Source organism: Carcharodon carcharias, chromosome 11 (genome assembly GCF_017639515.1).
Source record: "Carcharodon carcharias isolate sCarCar2 chromosome 11, sCarCar2.pri, whole genome shotgun sequence".
Lineage (NCBI taxonomy): Eukaryota > Metazoa > Chordata > Chondrichthyes > Lamniformes > Lamnidae > Carcharodon > Carcharodon carcharias.
In genome coordinates, this window is record NC_054477.1 from 34626032 (window position 1) to 34644385 (window position 18354).

At 41.0% G+C, this 18354-nt stretch overlaps 1 protein-coding gene across 2 annotated transcripts in view; it reads left to right on the forward strand.

Annotated features, from left to right (window-relative positions):
• The window catches only part of vps36 (vacuolar protein sorting 36 homolog), a 46803-nt gene extending 28563 nt beyond the window's left edge, over positions 1–18240 (forward strand). For both annotated transcript variants that reach the window (XM_041199893.1, XM_041199894.1), the window contains 7 exons: positions 1730–1807; positions 6238–6372; positions 9311–9376; positions 10597–10661; positions 14892–14976; positions 15983–16059; positions 16142–18240. In XM_041199893.1, the coding sequence (XP_041055827.1) occupies positions 1730–1807; positions 6238–6372; positions 9311–9376; positions 10597–10661; positions 14892–14976; positions 15983–16059; positions 16142–16235 (600 nt within the window). In that variant the 3' untranslated portion in view covers positions 16236–18240. The remainder of the gene's footprint in view (positions 1–1729; positions 1808–6237; positions 6373–9310; positions 9377–10596; positions 10662–14891; positions 14977–15982; positions 16060–16141) is intronic.
• Positions 18241–18354: the final 114 nt, after the last annotated feature.

Sequence of the window (18354 nt, forward strand, 5' to 3'; positions counted from 1 at the left end):
ATGACATGGACTTCAGTGTTTCAAGAAGATGGTTCACCACCATCTTCTCAAGGGCAGTTAGGCATGGGCAATAAATACTGGCCTTTTCAGCAATGCTGACTTCTCAGCCACGAATTTAAAACAGTTCTTGAGACTCTTAGCTGAGGAGCAGGCAGAGACGGTCACTTGCCACCACCTGGAAATTATCTTCATCAAAGCCCATTATCACTGCAGTCTCCTGGCTGCTGCTTTGATTCTTTTTATGTATATGTGTTCTTGCTCAGCCCAATTTTTTTTTCAAATTCCAACACAAAGTAAAGACCTAAAAGCATAAGGAAAATTAATAGGTGGCAGCATCACCTAGGTATTGTGCCATAAAAATTGGGGCCCTAAGTTTGCCTTATCTGCTTTTTAATACATTCATGTGATAAAGGAGTCACTGGTGAGGCAAGCATTTATTGCCCATCCCTAATTGCCTTGGAAAAGATGGTGGTGAGCTGCCTCCTTGAACCACCGCAGTCCATGTGGTTTAGTACTTCCACAGTGCTGTTGGGAAGGGAGTTCCAGGATTTTGACTCAGCAACTGAAAGAACGGCAATATGGTTTGAGGCCAAGATGGTCTGTGGTTTAGAGGTGAACTTGCAAATGGCGGTGTTCCCATACATTTGCTACCTATATCCTAGAGGTTGCGCGTTTGGAAGGTGCTGTCTGAGGAGCCTTGGTAAGTTGCTGCAGTGCCTCATGTAGATGGTATACATTGCTGCCACTGTGCGTTGGTGTTGGACAGAGTGAATATTTGTGGATGGGGTGTCAATTGAGAGGGCTGTTTTGTCCTGGATGGTGTTGAGCTTCTTGAGTGTTGTTGGAGCTGCAATCATCCAGGCAAGTGGAGGTTATTCCATCACATTCCTGACTTCTGTCGTGTAGATGGTGGACAGGCTTTGGGGAGTCAGGAGTTGAGTTGCTCACTGCAGAATTCCCAGCCTCTGACTTGCTTTTGTGGCCACAATATTTATATGACTCAGTCCAGTTCAGTTTGTGTTCACCCAGTTATAATGGGGTCATGGTGGTCCTGTTGAGCCTAAGGTCCTCCACACAGAGGACAAGAACATTTGGAGTGATAAAAGCAAGATATTGCAGTTGCTGGAAATCTAAAAGAAAAACAGAAAATTCTGGAAAAACCCAGCAAGTCTGGCAACATCTGTGGAGAGAGTAACAGAGTTAACGTTTCGAGTCCATATGACTCCTCTTTAGAGCTAAAGAGAAGGAGAAATGTGATGGATTTTATACTGTTTAAGAGGGGGTGGAGCAGTTGGAGCAAAATAACTCAGGAATAGTTGCACATGGGCAACTGTCGGAGAGCTCCTGCGAACAGCATTCCCAAGGTTTTGTGGCTGTCCACTCACTCACTTAGCTGCAAGTGGTATGTGTTTGAGGGGGCAAAAGAAAACCCTAAACAAAAACTTGTCAAGAATCAAAAAAGAGGATATCAGTAGAAGCAATTATAATGAGACTGCACTCCTTATTTAGAGACGTAGCTTGGATGTGGATCGCAGCAGTGCACACTAGTAATTGTTGATGGCTAGTTTGAAAGGAAAGCTTGTTAATGGTCAGTAATAAAGCTAAGTGTTCATCTTGTACAACTTGTGTCACTGCTCATTCATGGTGGTTACTATTTTAAATTCTTCTAAAGTGTTTTTTTTCCTGATGAATGTATTCAGAGTGGACTAAGTAATCTGTTTTTCTTTAGGCCAAAGAGATGGTTGATTTGTCAAAATTAATAGCAAATAAAATCAAAGACAAGCAAGGTGATATTTCTGAGGATGAGGTAAGAAATATGCCTAACAAACTTTTAGGATTTTAGTTGACTTCAAAGAAAAAAAGAATACTTTGATAGCATCTGTCATGTTGCTCAAGAATATCATAGGTCTCTTAGCAGACAACCACTGTTATATAGACAGATATAGAAACCATATTGTACACAGAAAGATCCCACAAACAGCAGTGTAAACAGTGCCAATTTAATATGTTTTGTGTGCTGTTGGTTAAAGGAGAAACGTTGGCTAAGGCACTGGGAAATCCTCCCTACTCTTTAAGTGCCATGGGGTCATTCATTAATGCTCACGAAAACAACTGGAACAAGAAAATAGGACTTTGTTTCACATCTCACCTGGAGGGCAACACCCTTAACAATGCAGCATTACTTCAGCACTGTTCTAAAGTGTTAGTCTCAAATCCAGGATCAAATATTGTGTGTTAGACATGATTAAGTGAAACATGAGAAAAACTTTGCTTAAATTACCAGTCTAATAGCCCAGCCAAGAAATCGTTGCAAGTGCTTCTTTTGGTGATATAATCTACTTAGTCAACAGAGTTGCAAGCAAAAAAAGGCTGTTATGCATGGAATAAGAAGGTAGAACTATATTTCTCTCTAAGGGAAGTCAGCTTTTATCATCAATCTCTGTTTATCATGTGTTTTATCCTTTGATTCCATAATAATGTGTTAATCATATTTGAACTGGTCTCAACGAGCATAAGAACTTTAACAGTGTCCTCAAATTTGCTAGAACAAGACCTAACTTTAACTTTTAAGAGAAATGTAGTTTTGTATTTCTGTTTTGTTCAATGTCATAGTCATAATGGCACAGAAAGAGGCTATTCACTCCGTCAAGTCTATGCTGGCTCTCTGTAGAATAATCTAGTTAGTCCCATTTCTTCACTCTATGCTCATAGTCCTGCAAGTTTATTTCCCTCAAGTGCCCCTCCAATTTCCTTCTGAAATCAATGATTGTCTCTTCTTCCACCACCCTGGTAAGCATCAAGTTCCAGGTTATTACTACTGGCTGTGTTTAAATAAAAGTTCTTCCTCTCATTTCCTGCCATCACCATCACCTCCCCCTTATCTCTTGCCCAAAACTTTAAATCTGTGTCCCTAGTCCTGTACCATCAACAAGTGAGAGCAGCTTTTTTTGTCTATTTTATCCAAACCTGTCAGTTTTTCACACTTCTAACAAACCTTCCCCCAATCTCATTTGCTCCAAGGAGAACAATCCCAGCTCTCCAACTTAACTTTGTATTTAAAATTCCCCCAACCTTGGAATCATTCTGATAAATCTCCACCATACCTTCTCATGGAGCCTCATATCCTTGCTAAAGTGTGGTGACTAGAATTAGATACAATACTCTAGTTATGGCTTAACCAGAGCTTGTAAGGGTTTAGTGTAACTCCCTGCTTTTGTACCCAATACCTTTACTAAAGAAGCACAAGGTCCCATCTGCTTTGTTAACTACTATCTCATACCACCTTCAAAAATCTATGCACATGAACCCCTAGGTCCCTCTGTCCCTGCACACCTTTTAGAATTATGCCATTAAATCCATAATGTCCCTATCCCTTCTACCAAAATATATCACCTCACACTTCTCTGTACTAAATTCTTTCTGCCATTTGTCAGTCCATTCAGCTAGCCTGTTGTCATGTTGCAGTTAATTTCATCCTCACTGTTTGCCAGACTTCCAAGTTTGGTATCATCAATAAATTTTGAAATTTCACTCTGTATTCCAATATCCAAGTATTTTTTATTTTTTAAAAATATGGCCTTTGTACTGACCCTCCTACTCCATGAGCCTCAATTTTGTTAACCACCTTATTATATGGTGCTTTGTCAAATGCTTTCTTAAAATCCATATAGTCAACAAACATCTCATTCCCCTCATCTGTTAGTTCATCAGAAAGTTCAGTTAGCTTAGTCAAATAGGATTTGCCTTTTACAAATTTGTGCTGGCTCTTCTCAATTAACTTAAATCTCTCCAAGTGCCTGTTAATGCTTTCCTTGATTATTGTTTTTAAAACTCTTTCCACCACTGACATTAAACTGACTGGCCTATAGTGACTGGGAGTGTCCTTACACCCTATTTTGAACAAGGCTGTCACATTTGCCACTTTCCAATTATCTGTCACCTCCCCTATATCTAGGGGAGTGTGGAAGATTATGGCAAGCCCTCCTCAATTTTGATCAGGCGATTTATCTACTCTAAGCATAGCTAGCCTTTTCCAGTACATCCTATCCATCAGTTTACTCCCCTTCCATTACCTCCATCTCTGCTTCTACCAATATTTTGTCAGCACCTTCTTTCTTACACCAATACAAGCTACTCATTAAATATTCTAGCCTTGCCCTGTGCCTCTAAGCTTACTACCCACATTATATTTCCATGCCAGCAGAAGATGGTTGGGTTCCCCTTTACATTAGCTGCCATTCTATTTTCATATTCTCTCTTTGGCAGTCTTTTTTACCCTCTTGACTCCTCCCCACCCCACCCCCTTAACTTATTGCATTTGGTCTGTTTCTCACTTGAAGAATTAACCTGACATGAAACAAAAGAAAAAAGGGTTATGATGCATCATATTCTCCATTTCGTTCATCATCCAACGAGCCCTGGCTTTGGTTGCCCTTCCTTTCCCCCTTGTTGGAATACTACATATATTTCCCTGCCTATCTTTCTTGGATCTCATTGACTTAACTTTATCACTTCTTTTCGATATGCAAGATGGCAGTATGGAATTTGAAGCAGTGAATAAGATTCAATTGCTTTTTGATAACATCCAAGTCTTAATGAGGATGTACTGGGGCGTAAGTTGAGGCAAGACTATCAGGGCAGAAAGAAAAACCTAGCATTGAATCACAGGGACCCAGAACCAGGTTTCATGCTCCCACTTTCAGCTGGACTTGTAAGCACAGTCATTAACAAAGTAATCATAGGGAAACTGTGTGCTTGCTCACAAATTTTCAATTAAAACCTCTTGAAACAAATTGGTATTCTTAACAAATTTGAACAAAACTATTTGATTTAGTGTTTTGCAAACCTTCCTGCACTGGATGCTACCAAAAACATAATCTTGATACTTCTTTAGCTATTGGTAGTGGTAAACCAGCAAAAAGAAAACCTTTCTCCTCCTTCACTTTTATCTCTGTTGCTATTCTTTCTATTTTTCCTCTTTCCTCCTCCCCTTTTGTTTCTGTCTAGATCTTCACAGTTAACCACACCCCACCCCCGCCGCCTCTCTCTCCCCTGCCATCTCTATCTCATTCTCCTTCACATTTTCCATCTTCGGTTTCTCCCCTTCTCTTCCCTTTCACTTTCTTTTTATCTCCCTAATTTTCATCTTTCTCCACATTTACTTTTCTTCCTTCCCTTACTTTCATCTCCCCTTCCTTTGTTTTATTCTTCTCTCTCTCAATTTTTGTTTTCCTCTTTTTTTTTGTTCTGCAACAATTTTCTTTTCACTCTACTTCCTAGAACATTAGAGCAGAATGGGGGGAGGGGGGTGGGGGTGATGAAGGAGCTGGGTGGGGTGGCTTAACCATCTAAGGTGCGGGGCTTCAAACAATCATGGGGAAATGGACTCTTTTAAAAAAAAACCACAGGACAACAAAAGGAGAACAGGTTTGAGAAACTGACAGGCTGTTAATTATTAAGTGCTGGTTTGAGATTTAAGCCTTAAAATAGATTGGTGAATCAACATTCTTAGAGTTCCAGCCATTTTTCTCACTTAAATCAATGATACTTTCAGGAAAATAAAAATTGCAGGCAGATACAATCACTAGAAATATTTCCTTTTAATGTATATTTTTAAGTAACATAGGTTCCTTCATAGACAAAATAGGCAAGAAAAGTTGGCCCATTAGGACTGCTTCTTCCACATATCATGTGTAATTTACCCTTTAATGGGCTCCGTGTCACCCATCCAGTTTTTGAGCATGATTTTTTTGCATTACCATCAAAGGTATGCTCACCTATTCTCACACTTTACTATTCAACCCTGCTTTGCTGATCTCCACAAACAGCAGCCATCCTGGAGAGCAGGTGAACTTCATCTTTGCAAGGTGATAGAGTTGGTTTCATTTGAATTTCAGGATTATCAGGTCTCTGGCTAAAAATTAAATATGCTATTTCATAGTCAAAATCCAGCTGTCTGAGAATTGCTCCACTAATAATTGTAGGCTGGCATAAATGGCAAGTTGATGAGTTGTACTCATTACCTGTAGTTTACTAGTTCAGTTTTCAACTGTTTGTCAGCTGAACCCCATGGACACATTTTTTTTCCAAAAATGTATACTTTTAAAAATGTTATATTAGAGTTTTATCCACTTGTACTTCAGATTTCATGCAGTCATGTGATATGAGCCACAGTACGAAAATAATGCATTTTTTATGTGCTGTGAAATGAAAAGACATGTGTTCCCTGTTGCACAGACTATTCGTTTCAAGTCCTATTTGCTGAGCATGGGCATAGCTAATCCAGTCACCAGAGAAACACACGGATCCGGAACACATTACCACATGCAATTGGCTAAGCAGCTAGCAGGAATGTTGCAAGTGCCAGTAGAGGTAAATAATGCTCCTTAGTTGCTTTATCGCGCCCCTGTGATAAATATTCTGTACAGTAATTCCTGAATGTCAAATTAAAACATTGAATGATTGGACATGAAAAAAATTTAGGAGTTCGCAATTATACACTCGGCACCAGTATGTTACAACAACAACTTACACTTGTAAAGCACCTTTATAAAGATGTCATGTAACACCCCAAGGAGAGAACTCAAGCTAAAATTGACACTAAACCAAAGAAGAGGCTAAAGAGTTTGTTGGTAAACTAGTAAGAAGGAAAACAGTCTGAGAGTATTTTTGTGATCATTGTGAGTGTTGTACTTCCTTGCTTACTGAAGCGTGATGGGAGTTTTAAGTAAATATACGTGCTTGATGTATATTTACCCATATTTCATGAGCAATGAGTCAGGCAGTTTTTAAATAATGTAAATACATGTCAGTATAGCCATACTTGTTTCTGGGTAGCACTGTATTACAACAACTGCACAAAAATGTCCTGAAGTATTTCGTAGATAGTTTCATAACAAAATATAAGAAATTATGAGTTGTATTTTAAAACTTTTTACTAATGCAGACAATTTCTGACCTTCATAGTTCATAGGGTGCACTGCAGTTCAGATGTTTAAAGCACACTTCTGTGCTCCACTCTTGGAAATAGTATAAAGAGATAAAAGCAGGCATTTGGGACATATAGCCAAACTATCAGGCAATTGAAAATACTGCAACCACAATGTCTCCAGGCTGATAACTGACCCTGCATACTAATTTACTCAGTGTTTAATTAACATCAATTAGACTTTCTAGCCAGCAGAGAGAGAAGTACAAAATAACACATTGAGGAGAATTGTCAGCAGGCACGCACCCAACCCAACCGAGCGTAAAATATCGTGCAATGACATGAGCAAGCGTCCCGATGTCATCGCGCACTTGCACGATATTTCCGTTAGTGGGCGTGCACAGGAGTTGGCAGCACGCTTGCCGACAATTAAAAGGCCTATTAAGGCCATTAAAAAAGTTATTCAAAGAAATTTTTTGCCACCTGTCCAACCTTACAGTTGACGGGCAAGCGAAAAGGCCAAGCGGCCTTTGCATTTTTGGAAATCTCATCCACGAGCAGGATGAGGTTTCCAACAGCAAATAAAAATAAAATTAAAATTTTAAAATTTTATTTGTAACATGTCCCTGCTCATGGGCAGAATTTGGCCGTCGGTGAGCAGGGGGCGGGGCCCGCTCACCGACGCGTAAAATGATGCGGGATGATGTCGGATGGAACCCTCAACGTCACCACGCCACAGTTAAATTTTCAGGAAGGCAGGGCCACAGCAAAATCAGCTGGGAGCCCGCCGACCTGTCAATGGCCAATTGAGGCGATTGAAAGGATCAATTAAATAATTAAAGGACCTGCCCGTCCAACCTTAAGGTTGGTGGGCAGGAAATAGATAAAACATGAAATCTCATCCACCAGCGGGATGAGGTTTCATGCAGTGTTTTAAAAATTGTAACAAAGTTATTATGTAAATTATGAACATGTCCCATCTCACGTGACATTGTCACATAAGGGGGACATGTTAGGGAATTTATATTTTTCAATTAATATTTATAAGAGTACCAGCGATATCCCTGAGGCAGCACTTAGCCTCAGAGAGATGTGCGCTCTGTCGTGCGCATGCGCAAAAGAGCTCATTCTTGCTTTTGGGGAATCCCCCCCCCCCCCCCACCCCCCCCATCCTGCACAGGAAACGCATAGCGCTTCCCACCAGACATCACGCTGGGTGGGCCTTAAATGGCCCGCCCATGTAAAATGGCGGCGGGGCCCGCTTCTCAGCGGGGATCAGCTCCCTGCCCGCCGGAGATTGGGCCGGGCTCGCCCACCTGACAGGCAGGAAATTCTGCCCCGTGTGACATGAGGGAACATGCTTTATAACATTTTTAACATCTTTATTTTGAAAAATATTCATCTCCCTGAGGCAGCTCTGTGTCTCAGGGAGCTTTACCTGCGAGCACTCGCACACATGTGTGAAGCTCGTGCTCGCCCTCCTCCTCCCCGCCCCATCCCCACACACAGGTAGCACAGAGTTCTAATTTCACGCTGGGCATGCCTTAACTGGCCCGCCAGCGTGAAATCGTGGTCCGGCCTCGATCGCGGGCGACGCTCGGCTTCCCGCCCGCCCTGGCCGAACCTGCCTGACGAAGGAAAAACCCTCCACATTGTGTTGCAATGTGTAGTGTTTCTGTCTTCATAAAAATCCCACAAAATTTGCTACTTCATTGAAGCATGCCTATCCACACATGTGCAATGTGCCCATGGGCATTTTTCTGTCCTCATTTGCCTAAATCCTCCAAAAATTCAATGGAATCAGCAGCAAGTTAAGGCATACAGGATTTGTGCATGACACGCAAATATCACACTTCACTGACTCTATTTGTTAAAAAGCATTTGCCTTTGTAATACATTAAACAAAAAGAACCCCAGTTATATCCTGTTAGTTTTTATACCCCTTGGAGCGGAGCCAAGGATTTATAAATACTACCAATCTGCTGAGAGAGATTTATCCTCTAATTTACCAGACGACCTGCCTGTTTGCAGCAATTTGACCTCAAGCCTTCAAAAGCTAAGTAAGGTTACACAACGTTTCAAGACAGTAGCAGAAAAATACACTGTAGTATGCTATAGTGCTTCTCTACTAAACAATATTTGCTCCTGTTTACTGTGAATATCACGGATATCACTAATATAATGAAGAATAATTTTGTGAATTAACTGTTTGTCTTGGTTAAGAGAAAATGTAACTGTACTAAAGCAGTTTCTTAAATTAGATGAGCTTTACATTAACTGGAAAGAGGGAGGTATTTTGCAGCATCTGTCATGAGAAGAATTTGCATATCCCGGTCTTTTTCTGTATGAAAATGTTTTAAAATCACTCTCAAATTTTGACAGGAACAAGGTGGAATGATGGCACTGACAGAGGTTTATTGCTTGACAAACCGAGCGCGAGGCATGGAGGTAATGGCACAAAATGTGATAGCTTTAAGACAGATCAAATTTAGCTTGTGTGTATAATGTGGAACAGGTTAAAACTGGCACTAGCTTTTGGACATGAGTATAAATTTTCAGGACAGATCAATTGCAGATTTCACTCCTTCCATTTGAATTGATTAAGGTGCCATTATGGGATTGAGAAGTGTAGCAAATGATGTGGAGGGAGAGGAACTGAGTTAAAGTTTAGGTTGATGACCTTTTGTCAGAACTGGTAAAAGAGATATAACAGGTTTTAAATGAGCACAGGGGCAGGGAAAGGGCGGGGCAGGGGAGAAGTGATTGGGTGGAAGGCAGGAGAGCAAACATGAGCCGAGAAACAAAAAGCAATGAAAATGAGCAAGATAAGAAAGAAACAAATCCCATCAGAGAGAAGAGCATTGGGCATTCCAGGAAGGGAAGTAGCAGTGAATTAAGCACTTACACAAAAGCACAACACTGCAGATGCTGGAAATTTGAAAGCAAAGAAGAAGCTGTGCTCGACAGGATTTCTGTTTATCTATTTTAACTTTCTGTTGCCCTGCTTGTTTGCCCTCCTGCCTTCTAACTTAACACATATCTTCCTTTTTGGTCCCCCCCACTCCACCCCCTTCAATCTTTCCCTGTTTATGATTGTTTTTCCAGTTCTGGCAAAAGACTGTCAACCTAAATCTTTAGCTCTGTTTCTTTCTCCGCAGATGCCACCTGACCTGCTGAGTGTTTCCAGCATTATCTTTTTTATTTCAGATTCCTAGCATCTGTGATATTTTGCTTTTAGTTTTGACAAGTGACTGCTTTGAAAGTGCGACATTCTGAACCCATGACTTGAAGGCAGGCCATTAACATAACAATTCTGCTTCTCTGTACAATTTTGGTTCTTGGTCACTGAAATGGTGAAAGATATGAAACGGAACTTTCACCATCTGGAGGAAGTCAGGGTGGGCTGGTACTTGGTTGCATTAAATTGGAAAACTATTTGAACTGAGGACGTGCAGTGTCAAATGAAATTGTTCAAACCTCAATGACTATTTTTTGAGCTTGAAATTTGGTGCTTGGCACTTGGTCAGTGTTTAGATTTTGCTGTCTACCGCAAAATTAAAGTAATGCAAACTGTTTTTCCCCATTTTTTTTATTTTACAGCCTCTACTATTTATTATAACATTTACAAATAAACTTCCAATTATCACATTTTATTTTGTTTCCATTAGCTTCTCTCACCAGAAGATCTAGTGAATGCTTGCAAAATGTTTGAGGCTCTGAATCTACCAATGAGGCAAGTAGACATATGAGATTTTTATACCAGTCTCTCTCTCTCAAACTTTCGTGTCATAATGTTGTCAGGAGGGATACATAGTTTCTCATTCCATAGTAAGTTTTATGAACCTTTCAGCAGACTTTACATTGTATCAACTTGGTTTCTCGTGCATATATTTTGCATATCCTGTTTTATATCACGGGCTAATGAAAGCAGTGTTACCTTGAAGTGGGGATTGTATGTTGAACAGAGCAATTCAATGGGAACATTTGTTTAAACTGACTATTAGGAAATGATTGAAACAAGATGAGCATTCTGATCTGAAAATATGGCTTGTGCTACCAATCATTGTGATATTTCCACACTGCTGGATCATAAAGATTAATGGTGGCAAATATTTTAAATCTTGTGGTGAAGGAAAGGGGTGAAGGCAGAAGTACAGGAATTGGGACTCGGCCACGGTTGAGGGTCCTGCTAACCACAGTGGAAGACAATCTTCAGTTGAGGGAAAAGGGAGAGATTTCAGAAGTGCTGGTGTGGAAGGTGGCATCATCAAAACAGATATGATGGAGAAACTGCGAGAATGGAGCAGAGTCGTCACTAGGAGATGGGGTGGGAGAAAGTATAACCAAGGGAGTTGGTTGATAGATATCACTTGCCAGCCTGTTCCCAGAAATGAAGATAGAGAGGTCAAGAAAGGGAAGCTTTGGAGATGGACCAGGCGAGGGAAGGATGGAAACTGGAATTAAAATTGATGCCATTTTCTGGTTCGGGGCAAGAGCAGAAAGCAGCGACACTGATGTCAATGCACTGGATAAAGTGCTGAGGGAGCGGACCTGAGTAGGACTGGAACAAAGAATGTTCCACATATCCCAGAGCTATGATCCATACTCGTTTCCATAGCGACACCTTTTATTTGGAGGAACTGAGTGGAGTCAAAGAAGAAGTTGTTCAATTTAAGAACAGGTCCGGCTGGGTGAAGATGGTGGTGGCTGAGGACTGGTTGGCCTTCGTTCAAAGAGGAAGTAGTGGGCATTGGTGAAGGTTGGAGGTGTAGAGGAACTGAATGTTCATAGTAAACAGTAGATGGTTAGGGTCAGGAAACTGGAAATTGTTAACATGGCTGAGGAGGTCAGAAGAGTTGTGGGTGTAGGTTAGAGTCAGAGGTCTACAGCACAGAAAAAAGGCCCTTCGGCCCATCGAGTCTGCACTGTTCAAACAAGTACCTAACTATCCTGATCCCATTTTCCAGCACCAGGTCCACAGCCTTGCATGCCATGGCATCGCAAGTGCACATCCAAATACTTATAGAGAAATACAGTGAGCTGCTGGAGACGCTCAAGCCAGTAGATTTTCTGTTCTCTGACGAAACCAGGGACCTTTAGATCTTCAGTCTAACGCTCTCCCAACTGAGCTATTTCGAGTGATTGGGATGTAGGAGGAAGGAGAGAAAAATAAATGAAATAGGAATAAATAAGTTCCATGGGATAAGTATAGGCTGAAACTATATGTCTGCTGGGGCAGTCATGTTTGTGGACCTTGGGAAGGAGATAGAAGCAGCTTGTGCAGGGTTGGGAACTGAGTTTGGAACCGGTGGAAGGTCAGGTCTCCAGAGGAGGTGAGGATGGTGATGATCTGAGAAACAATGGTTTGATATACGGTTATAGGGTCATGTTCAGGGGGAATTAGGAGAAGGTGCCTGAGAGTTGATGTTCAACCTCTGCAAGATAGAGGTCTATTTGCCAAACAACAGCAATGCTGTCCTCATCAGTAGGTTTAATGAAAATATTGGGGTTAGACCAGAAAGAACAGGGTGCTAAAGTTTAGAGGGTGGTATATTTGAGTGAGTGAGGAGGGCAGAGAAATTGAGATAGCTGATGTTACATGGGCAGTTCCCAATGAAAAGATCAAGAGAAGGTGAAAGGGTGGCATCCAATTGGAAAAAGAGCTCTGGAGACAAGAGATGGGGATTGCTGTGCTGGGGATGACTCTTGGCCAAAGAAGTCCGGACAGTGGTAAAGGTTACAGAAGAAGTCAGCGTCATGTTGAGCTCGAAATTCAGTATTTAAGGTTTAGTTGGTGTTTTGATTTTGTTGTCTACTTGACAGCATTTCCAAAATTGCCCCATGACGTGCTAGCCAAAGCAATGATGCCATAGTGTCAGAAATTAATATCTTTATTGCAACAGTACTTCTTTAAATACAGGATTCCTAGTTATTCTTTTGACTAAGACTTTGAGGTGAGAGTGACTGCCTTTGACATCAAGGCAGCATTTGTTTGATTATGGCATCGAGGAGCCCAGGCAAAGCTGGAGTCATTGGGAATCGGGGGGGAAAACTCTGTGCTGTTTGGAGTTAGAGAAAGATGGTTGTAATTGTTGGAGGTGAATCATCTCAGTTCCAGGACTTCACTGCAGGAGTTGTTCAGGGTAGTGTTCTAGGCTTAACTATCTTCAGCTGCTTCATCAATGAAGGTCAAAAGTGAGGGTGTTCACTGATGATTGCACAATGTTCACCATTTGCAACGACTCGGATACTGAAGCAGTCTATGTCCAAATGCAGCAAGACCTGGACAATATCCAGGCTTGGGCTGACAAGTGGCAAGTAACATTCACACCACGCAAGTGTCAGGCAATGAACATCTCCAACAAGAGAGAATCCAACCATTGCCCCTTGATGTTCAATGGCATTACCATCACTGAATTCCCCACTATCAATATCCTAGGGGTTACCGTTGATCAGAAACTGAACCAAACTAGACATATTAATACTGTGGCTACAAGAGCAGGTCAGCGGCTTGGAATCATGCGACGAGTAACTCACCTCCTGACTCCCTAAAGCCTGTGCACCATCTACCAGGCACAAGTCAGGAGTGTGATAGAATACTCTCCACTTGCCCGGGATAAGCTGCAGCTGGACTGCTGTGGTTCAAGAAGGCAGTTCACCATCACCTTCTCAAGGGCAACTAAGGATGGGCAATAAATGCTGGCCCAGCCAGCAAAGCCCATATCCCGTGATTGAATTAAAAAAAAGTCAGGAGCATAATGGAATACTCTCCGCTTGCCTGGATGAGTGCAATTCCAACAACACTGAAGAAGCTTGACACCATCCAGGACAAAGGAGCCCACTTGATTGGCACCCTATCCATAAACATTCACTCCCTCCACCACCGATGCACAGTGGCAGCAGTATGTACCATCTACAAGATGCACTGTGGGAACTCACCAAGACTCCTTAGCACCTTCCAAACCCATGACAGCAACCATCTAGAAGGACAAGGGCAGCAGATACATGGGAACACCACCCCTGGAAGTTCCCCTCCAAGCCACTCACCATCCTGCCTTGAAAATATATTGCCGTTCCTTCACTGTCACTGGGTCAAAATCCTGGATCTCCCTCCCTAACAGCACTGTGGGTGTACCTACACCATATGGACTGCAGTGGTTCAAGAAGGCAGCTCACCGGCAATTAGGAATGGGCAATAAATGCTGGTCTTGTCAGTGAATCTAACATCCCATGAATAAGTAAGAAAAAATAGTGTTTTCAGGAAAGCAACTTGCCAACTCTACATGTGTCTCCTCCCATGCTTCACTGTTGACTTTTAATGCAACAAGGGGAACTAAGAATGGTAATAAATGTCAGTGCCGCCCTCATCCTGAGAAGGAAAAGAAATGGTTGTAGATTCAGTACTTGGCTGTTTGCAACTTTTGTTTAGCAATAAGGTGCATTTGTGATAGAGCATACTGACAATGAAATGCATCTTATGGTGTATTAAATGGAGACCACAAGCTTTGCTTCATTATCTGGTCTTTGTTGAGCCAGGGTAGCATTTTGGTTTCAATGCCAAAAAGATGGTGAGGGTTGTTGGGGGTGGGTTGAGTGGAAGGGAGGGGTTACGTGTTGCGGATAGAGGTGGAAAGAAGTAAGTGTTCAAGCTCCTGGTCCTGTACAGTAATTCCTATCTGGATGCCTATTAAAAGTGACCTTTGTGGTTGAATAGTTTGTTGACACTAGCTGACTATTGAGGCTCGCACAATTTGAGTGAGGGCTGCATGGAAGTAAGAGTCTACAGCCTCAGAAGAGGGGAGGAAATGGGCCAGGGATTGGTAGTGAATGGTTGGTGAAGAGAGCTACTATAAAAATTTGATATATGTTTACAGAATATATGGAGAACACAGTTATTATTTGTAAGCTTTTCTAAATGTAACGGTATGTTTCAGTTATTAAAACTAATTTATTTTTCCTGCAGATTGCGTATTTTTGACAGTGGAGTGATGGTAGTTCAGCTACAGTCCCACAATGAAGATGAAATGATTGCTTCAGCAGTGGAGACTGTAAGGAATCTTCCTTTTAATAAACAATAAACTAATAATGTTTAAACAGCCTAAGTTTTAAATATTCAACTACAGGCTATTCAATAGGGGCAGTGATCAACAAGAAATGAACCATGACATGACACCAGCCTAATCACATGAATGATGCCATATAAATAAGCACGGTGATGTCACAAAAATGCATGAATAAGTGTTGGTGTGACTCATAGGGCATGTAGAAACTAGCCTCGGTGGTAATGCAAAAATGGGAAATATTGGATTTGCCGCATGTTATACACAGGATCTGATATTCCATTTTATTGACTGCAGTGGAACTGAATACTGGATGCTGAGCTAATCTGGTGCTGCTTGTTTACCACTGTCACCTGAGGTGAATTTCTACCCCCAGAAATTTATAAGAGCACCAGGTTTTTAAAGCATATTTCAATATCCTATAACCCTTCCATTCTACATACCTGTATGCCTGTTCCTATCTAGGAAGATAAGCATGCAAACTGCACCTAATCAGTAACCCATTAAGAGGTGGCAAAAACGCCAAGGTAATTTGTCTTTACTTATTTTTTTCCTCCCTAGAGGAAAATACCCATTTTCTGGACACCCTTGCCTGACGATATGGTTGAAATTAGAAACTTCTTATGTAGAGAACTGTCCCTCCAGCATGCACAGCACATTTAATAAACCACCAGAGCATAGGTATTCAAGCTCTTTTTTTTTTAATAAAGGCAAAAAACTGCAGATGCTGGAAATCCAAAACAAAAACAAAAATACCTGGAAAAACTCAGCAGGTCTAGCAGCATCCACGGAGAGGACACAGTAAATGTTTCAAGTCCGAATGACCTGTTCTGTTGAAGGGTCATTCGGACTCGAAACATTAACTGTGCTCCTCTCCGTGGATGCTGCTAGACCTGCTGAGTTTTACCAGGTATTTTTGTCATTTTTTTATATTGCTCAGCCAACTAGTTGCCTAGCAAACTCAAGGATGTTTTCCCTTTCTTTCTACATACAGGTGTCAGAGAAAGGTTTTATTAATTCTGAAGAGTATGCTAAGCTCGTGGGCATTTCTGTACTCCTGGCCAAAGAAAGGTAAATAATTGCTTCAGAATTGTACGTTTGAACATTTTACCAAACATTATTCCACATTTGCCTTTTCACTTTGTTCATCCAGACTGCTGCTAGCAGAGAAAGTCGGCCACCTGTGTCGTGATGACTCTGTTGAAAGTCTGCGATTTTACCCAAATTTGTTCCTGACGCAAGACTGAAAATTCACCTGTGAAAAACTGTTCTGTGTTTTCCTTGGAGCCCAGTGACTGAACTATACGCAGTGTATCACAGGATTACTGGATGACCATTGAGTTCTGGATGTCATGCATTAAAATTCAGACTTCAAAACAAGCGCGTCATAGAAAAGTCCAGCCAGTGATATTTAATGAAGGTTTGGATTCTACTTCGTATGTGGATTCATGGCATAAGCAAGAGCTCTGGCCCTAGCTGTGCTTCTACTTTGAGTTGAACCAGATTTTTTCTGTAGCATTATGCAAGTGGTTTACTTCTGAATTCAAATCTGATGGAAACCAAACTAATGAAGTCAAATTAAAATCTTATCAGGGAAGAATTCCACAATTTTGAATTCTTAGCTCCCTATGCGCTGTATGAAGGTTCTTTTCAATCATGTTGTTATAGTAATGGAAGTCCTTATTTCATGTTCCAACAGTAATCAGTGTCAAGGGTTTTTTTAAACCTGATATATCAAAATTCCTCTCTGACAATATTTTTAAACATTTTTATGTTCTCAGCTATCATCAAAACACTATTTTGCCTTTACTGTTTTTGCATTCTTTCGGGTTAGCTTTTTGTGTTTTTCCCTAATTTAATTCTGACTTACTCAGTTGATAGTTTTCCCCTGTATGTTCTTTGTTTTTTACACTACCTTTTTTGATGCATTTCTCTTTTTGTTGCATTTTCTTTGTCACTGCTTTCGTTTTTTTTCTCTTATTTTTGAGCCAGTGTAAAGGGACAGGCAGGAAGTAATCAGAAAAAATCCTTAGAGGTGGCAGAATCAATTGGAAGGTTGTGGGAGAAATGTATGAGAGATTCGAAATCAAAAGAAGGGGGAGGACATAGACAAGAAAGAAAAGGAAATTATATACTTAGATCAAGCCAAAGCACAAAGGGTAGGGATGGGACAAAAGGAGAAAGGGGAGCTGATACAGAAATAAAATGTAGACAAGATTGAGTGAAAGAGGACTTTAGAACCAGCAAAGGATCTGTTGAATCTCCAAAACCTTTACAGGATTTAGTCGTTACTCTGCAGCGTGTGGGTTAAGCTTTCAAACTGGCAGACTATGGATTTTAGAGGATGGAATGGACACAGGAATAAAATGTTTTTTGGTATTTTTAAAATTGACCCATTATTACCTATAAATGACAAACACTCCTGTAGCTCTAATTTGTAACTATTTGGTGCCTGATTTTCAATTACTATCTTTACCTGATTAGGAACCTATGAATTTAGTATTGTTCCCGTAATATACTGAGGATCAAGAACAAAATTCAAAAAGGCGAATAGAGATGGGCCAGCGAGTCGTTTAAGCCGTGAATGACACGTGTGTGGCTAAGCAGTCAAATTAGTCGATAAATTACACCAGATTGATAATGTAATTAGAGCAGCAGTATTACACTATCCATGATACAGAAGAGTAGGCATGTTTAACTTGCAGCCCTGTGGTCACCTGTGACTGCTGCCACACCACCCCCCCTAATGAGTGCTGGCAATCAGTTCTCAAAGCTCAGGAAATTCAGACCCTTTTCGTATTTGCTAGCTTTTTCAGTGTTTCAATTCTGGAGCCTGGAAGTTGAAAGGAGTTGTTTTTAGCATTCATTGTGTATCAGAATACCAAGGTTTGTTCATGTTAGCAATTTGAGATCTTTGCTAATTAAGGTGACATGGGTTTAAACTTTATAGGTGGCTATTAAGTTTCCCTGGCATGTACTTAAGTCGCTTTTGATAAGTTTGGTGCCATTGGCCGGGAGTCTCGCCTGCTTGTAGGGCATAATGGAAATTTGGGGGTACACTGCCCATGATTTTCCAACCAAATGGTCAGTGGACGGCTGGAGATTCTGTTACATGCTTCTATCAGGCAACACTCCCGTATGGCAGTGTGAACTCGTACGTTTGAATCTATTATGTAAAATATGTCCTCTTACACTCCCATTTTGCTGTGATGCGTTGTATTTATTGCAGAAAAATAAATGGTATGTGCAGCAGGTGCAGATCAATCAATTAGTTTCAGTGATAAACATGCTACTATGGGGAGAAAGGTCTAAAATTGACAGCATATATTTAAAACAGTCTGACAACTTTTCTTGAGTGGGCTGGGT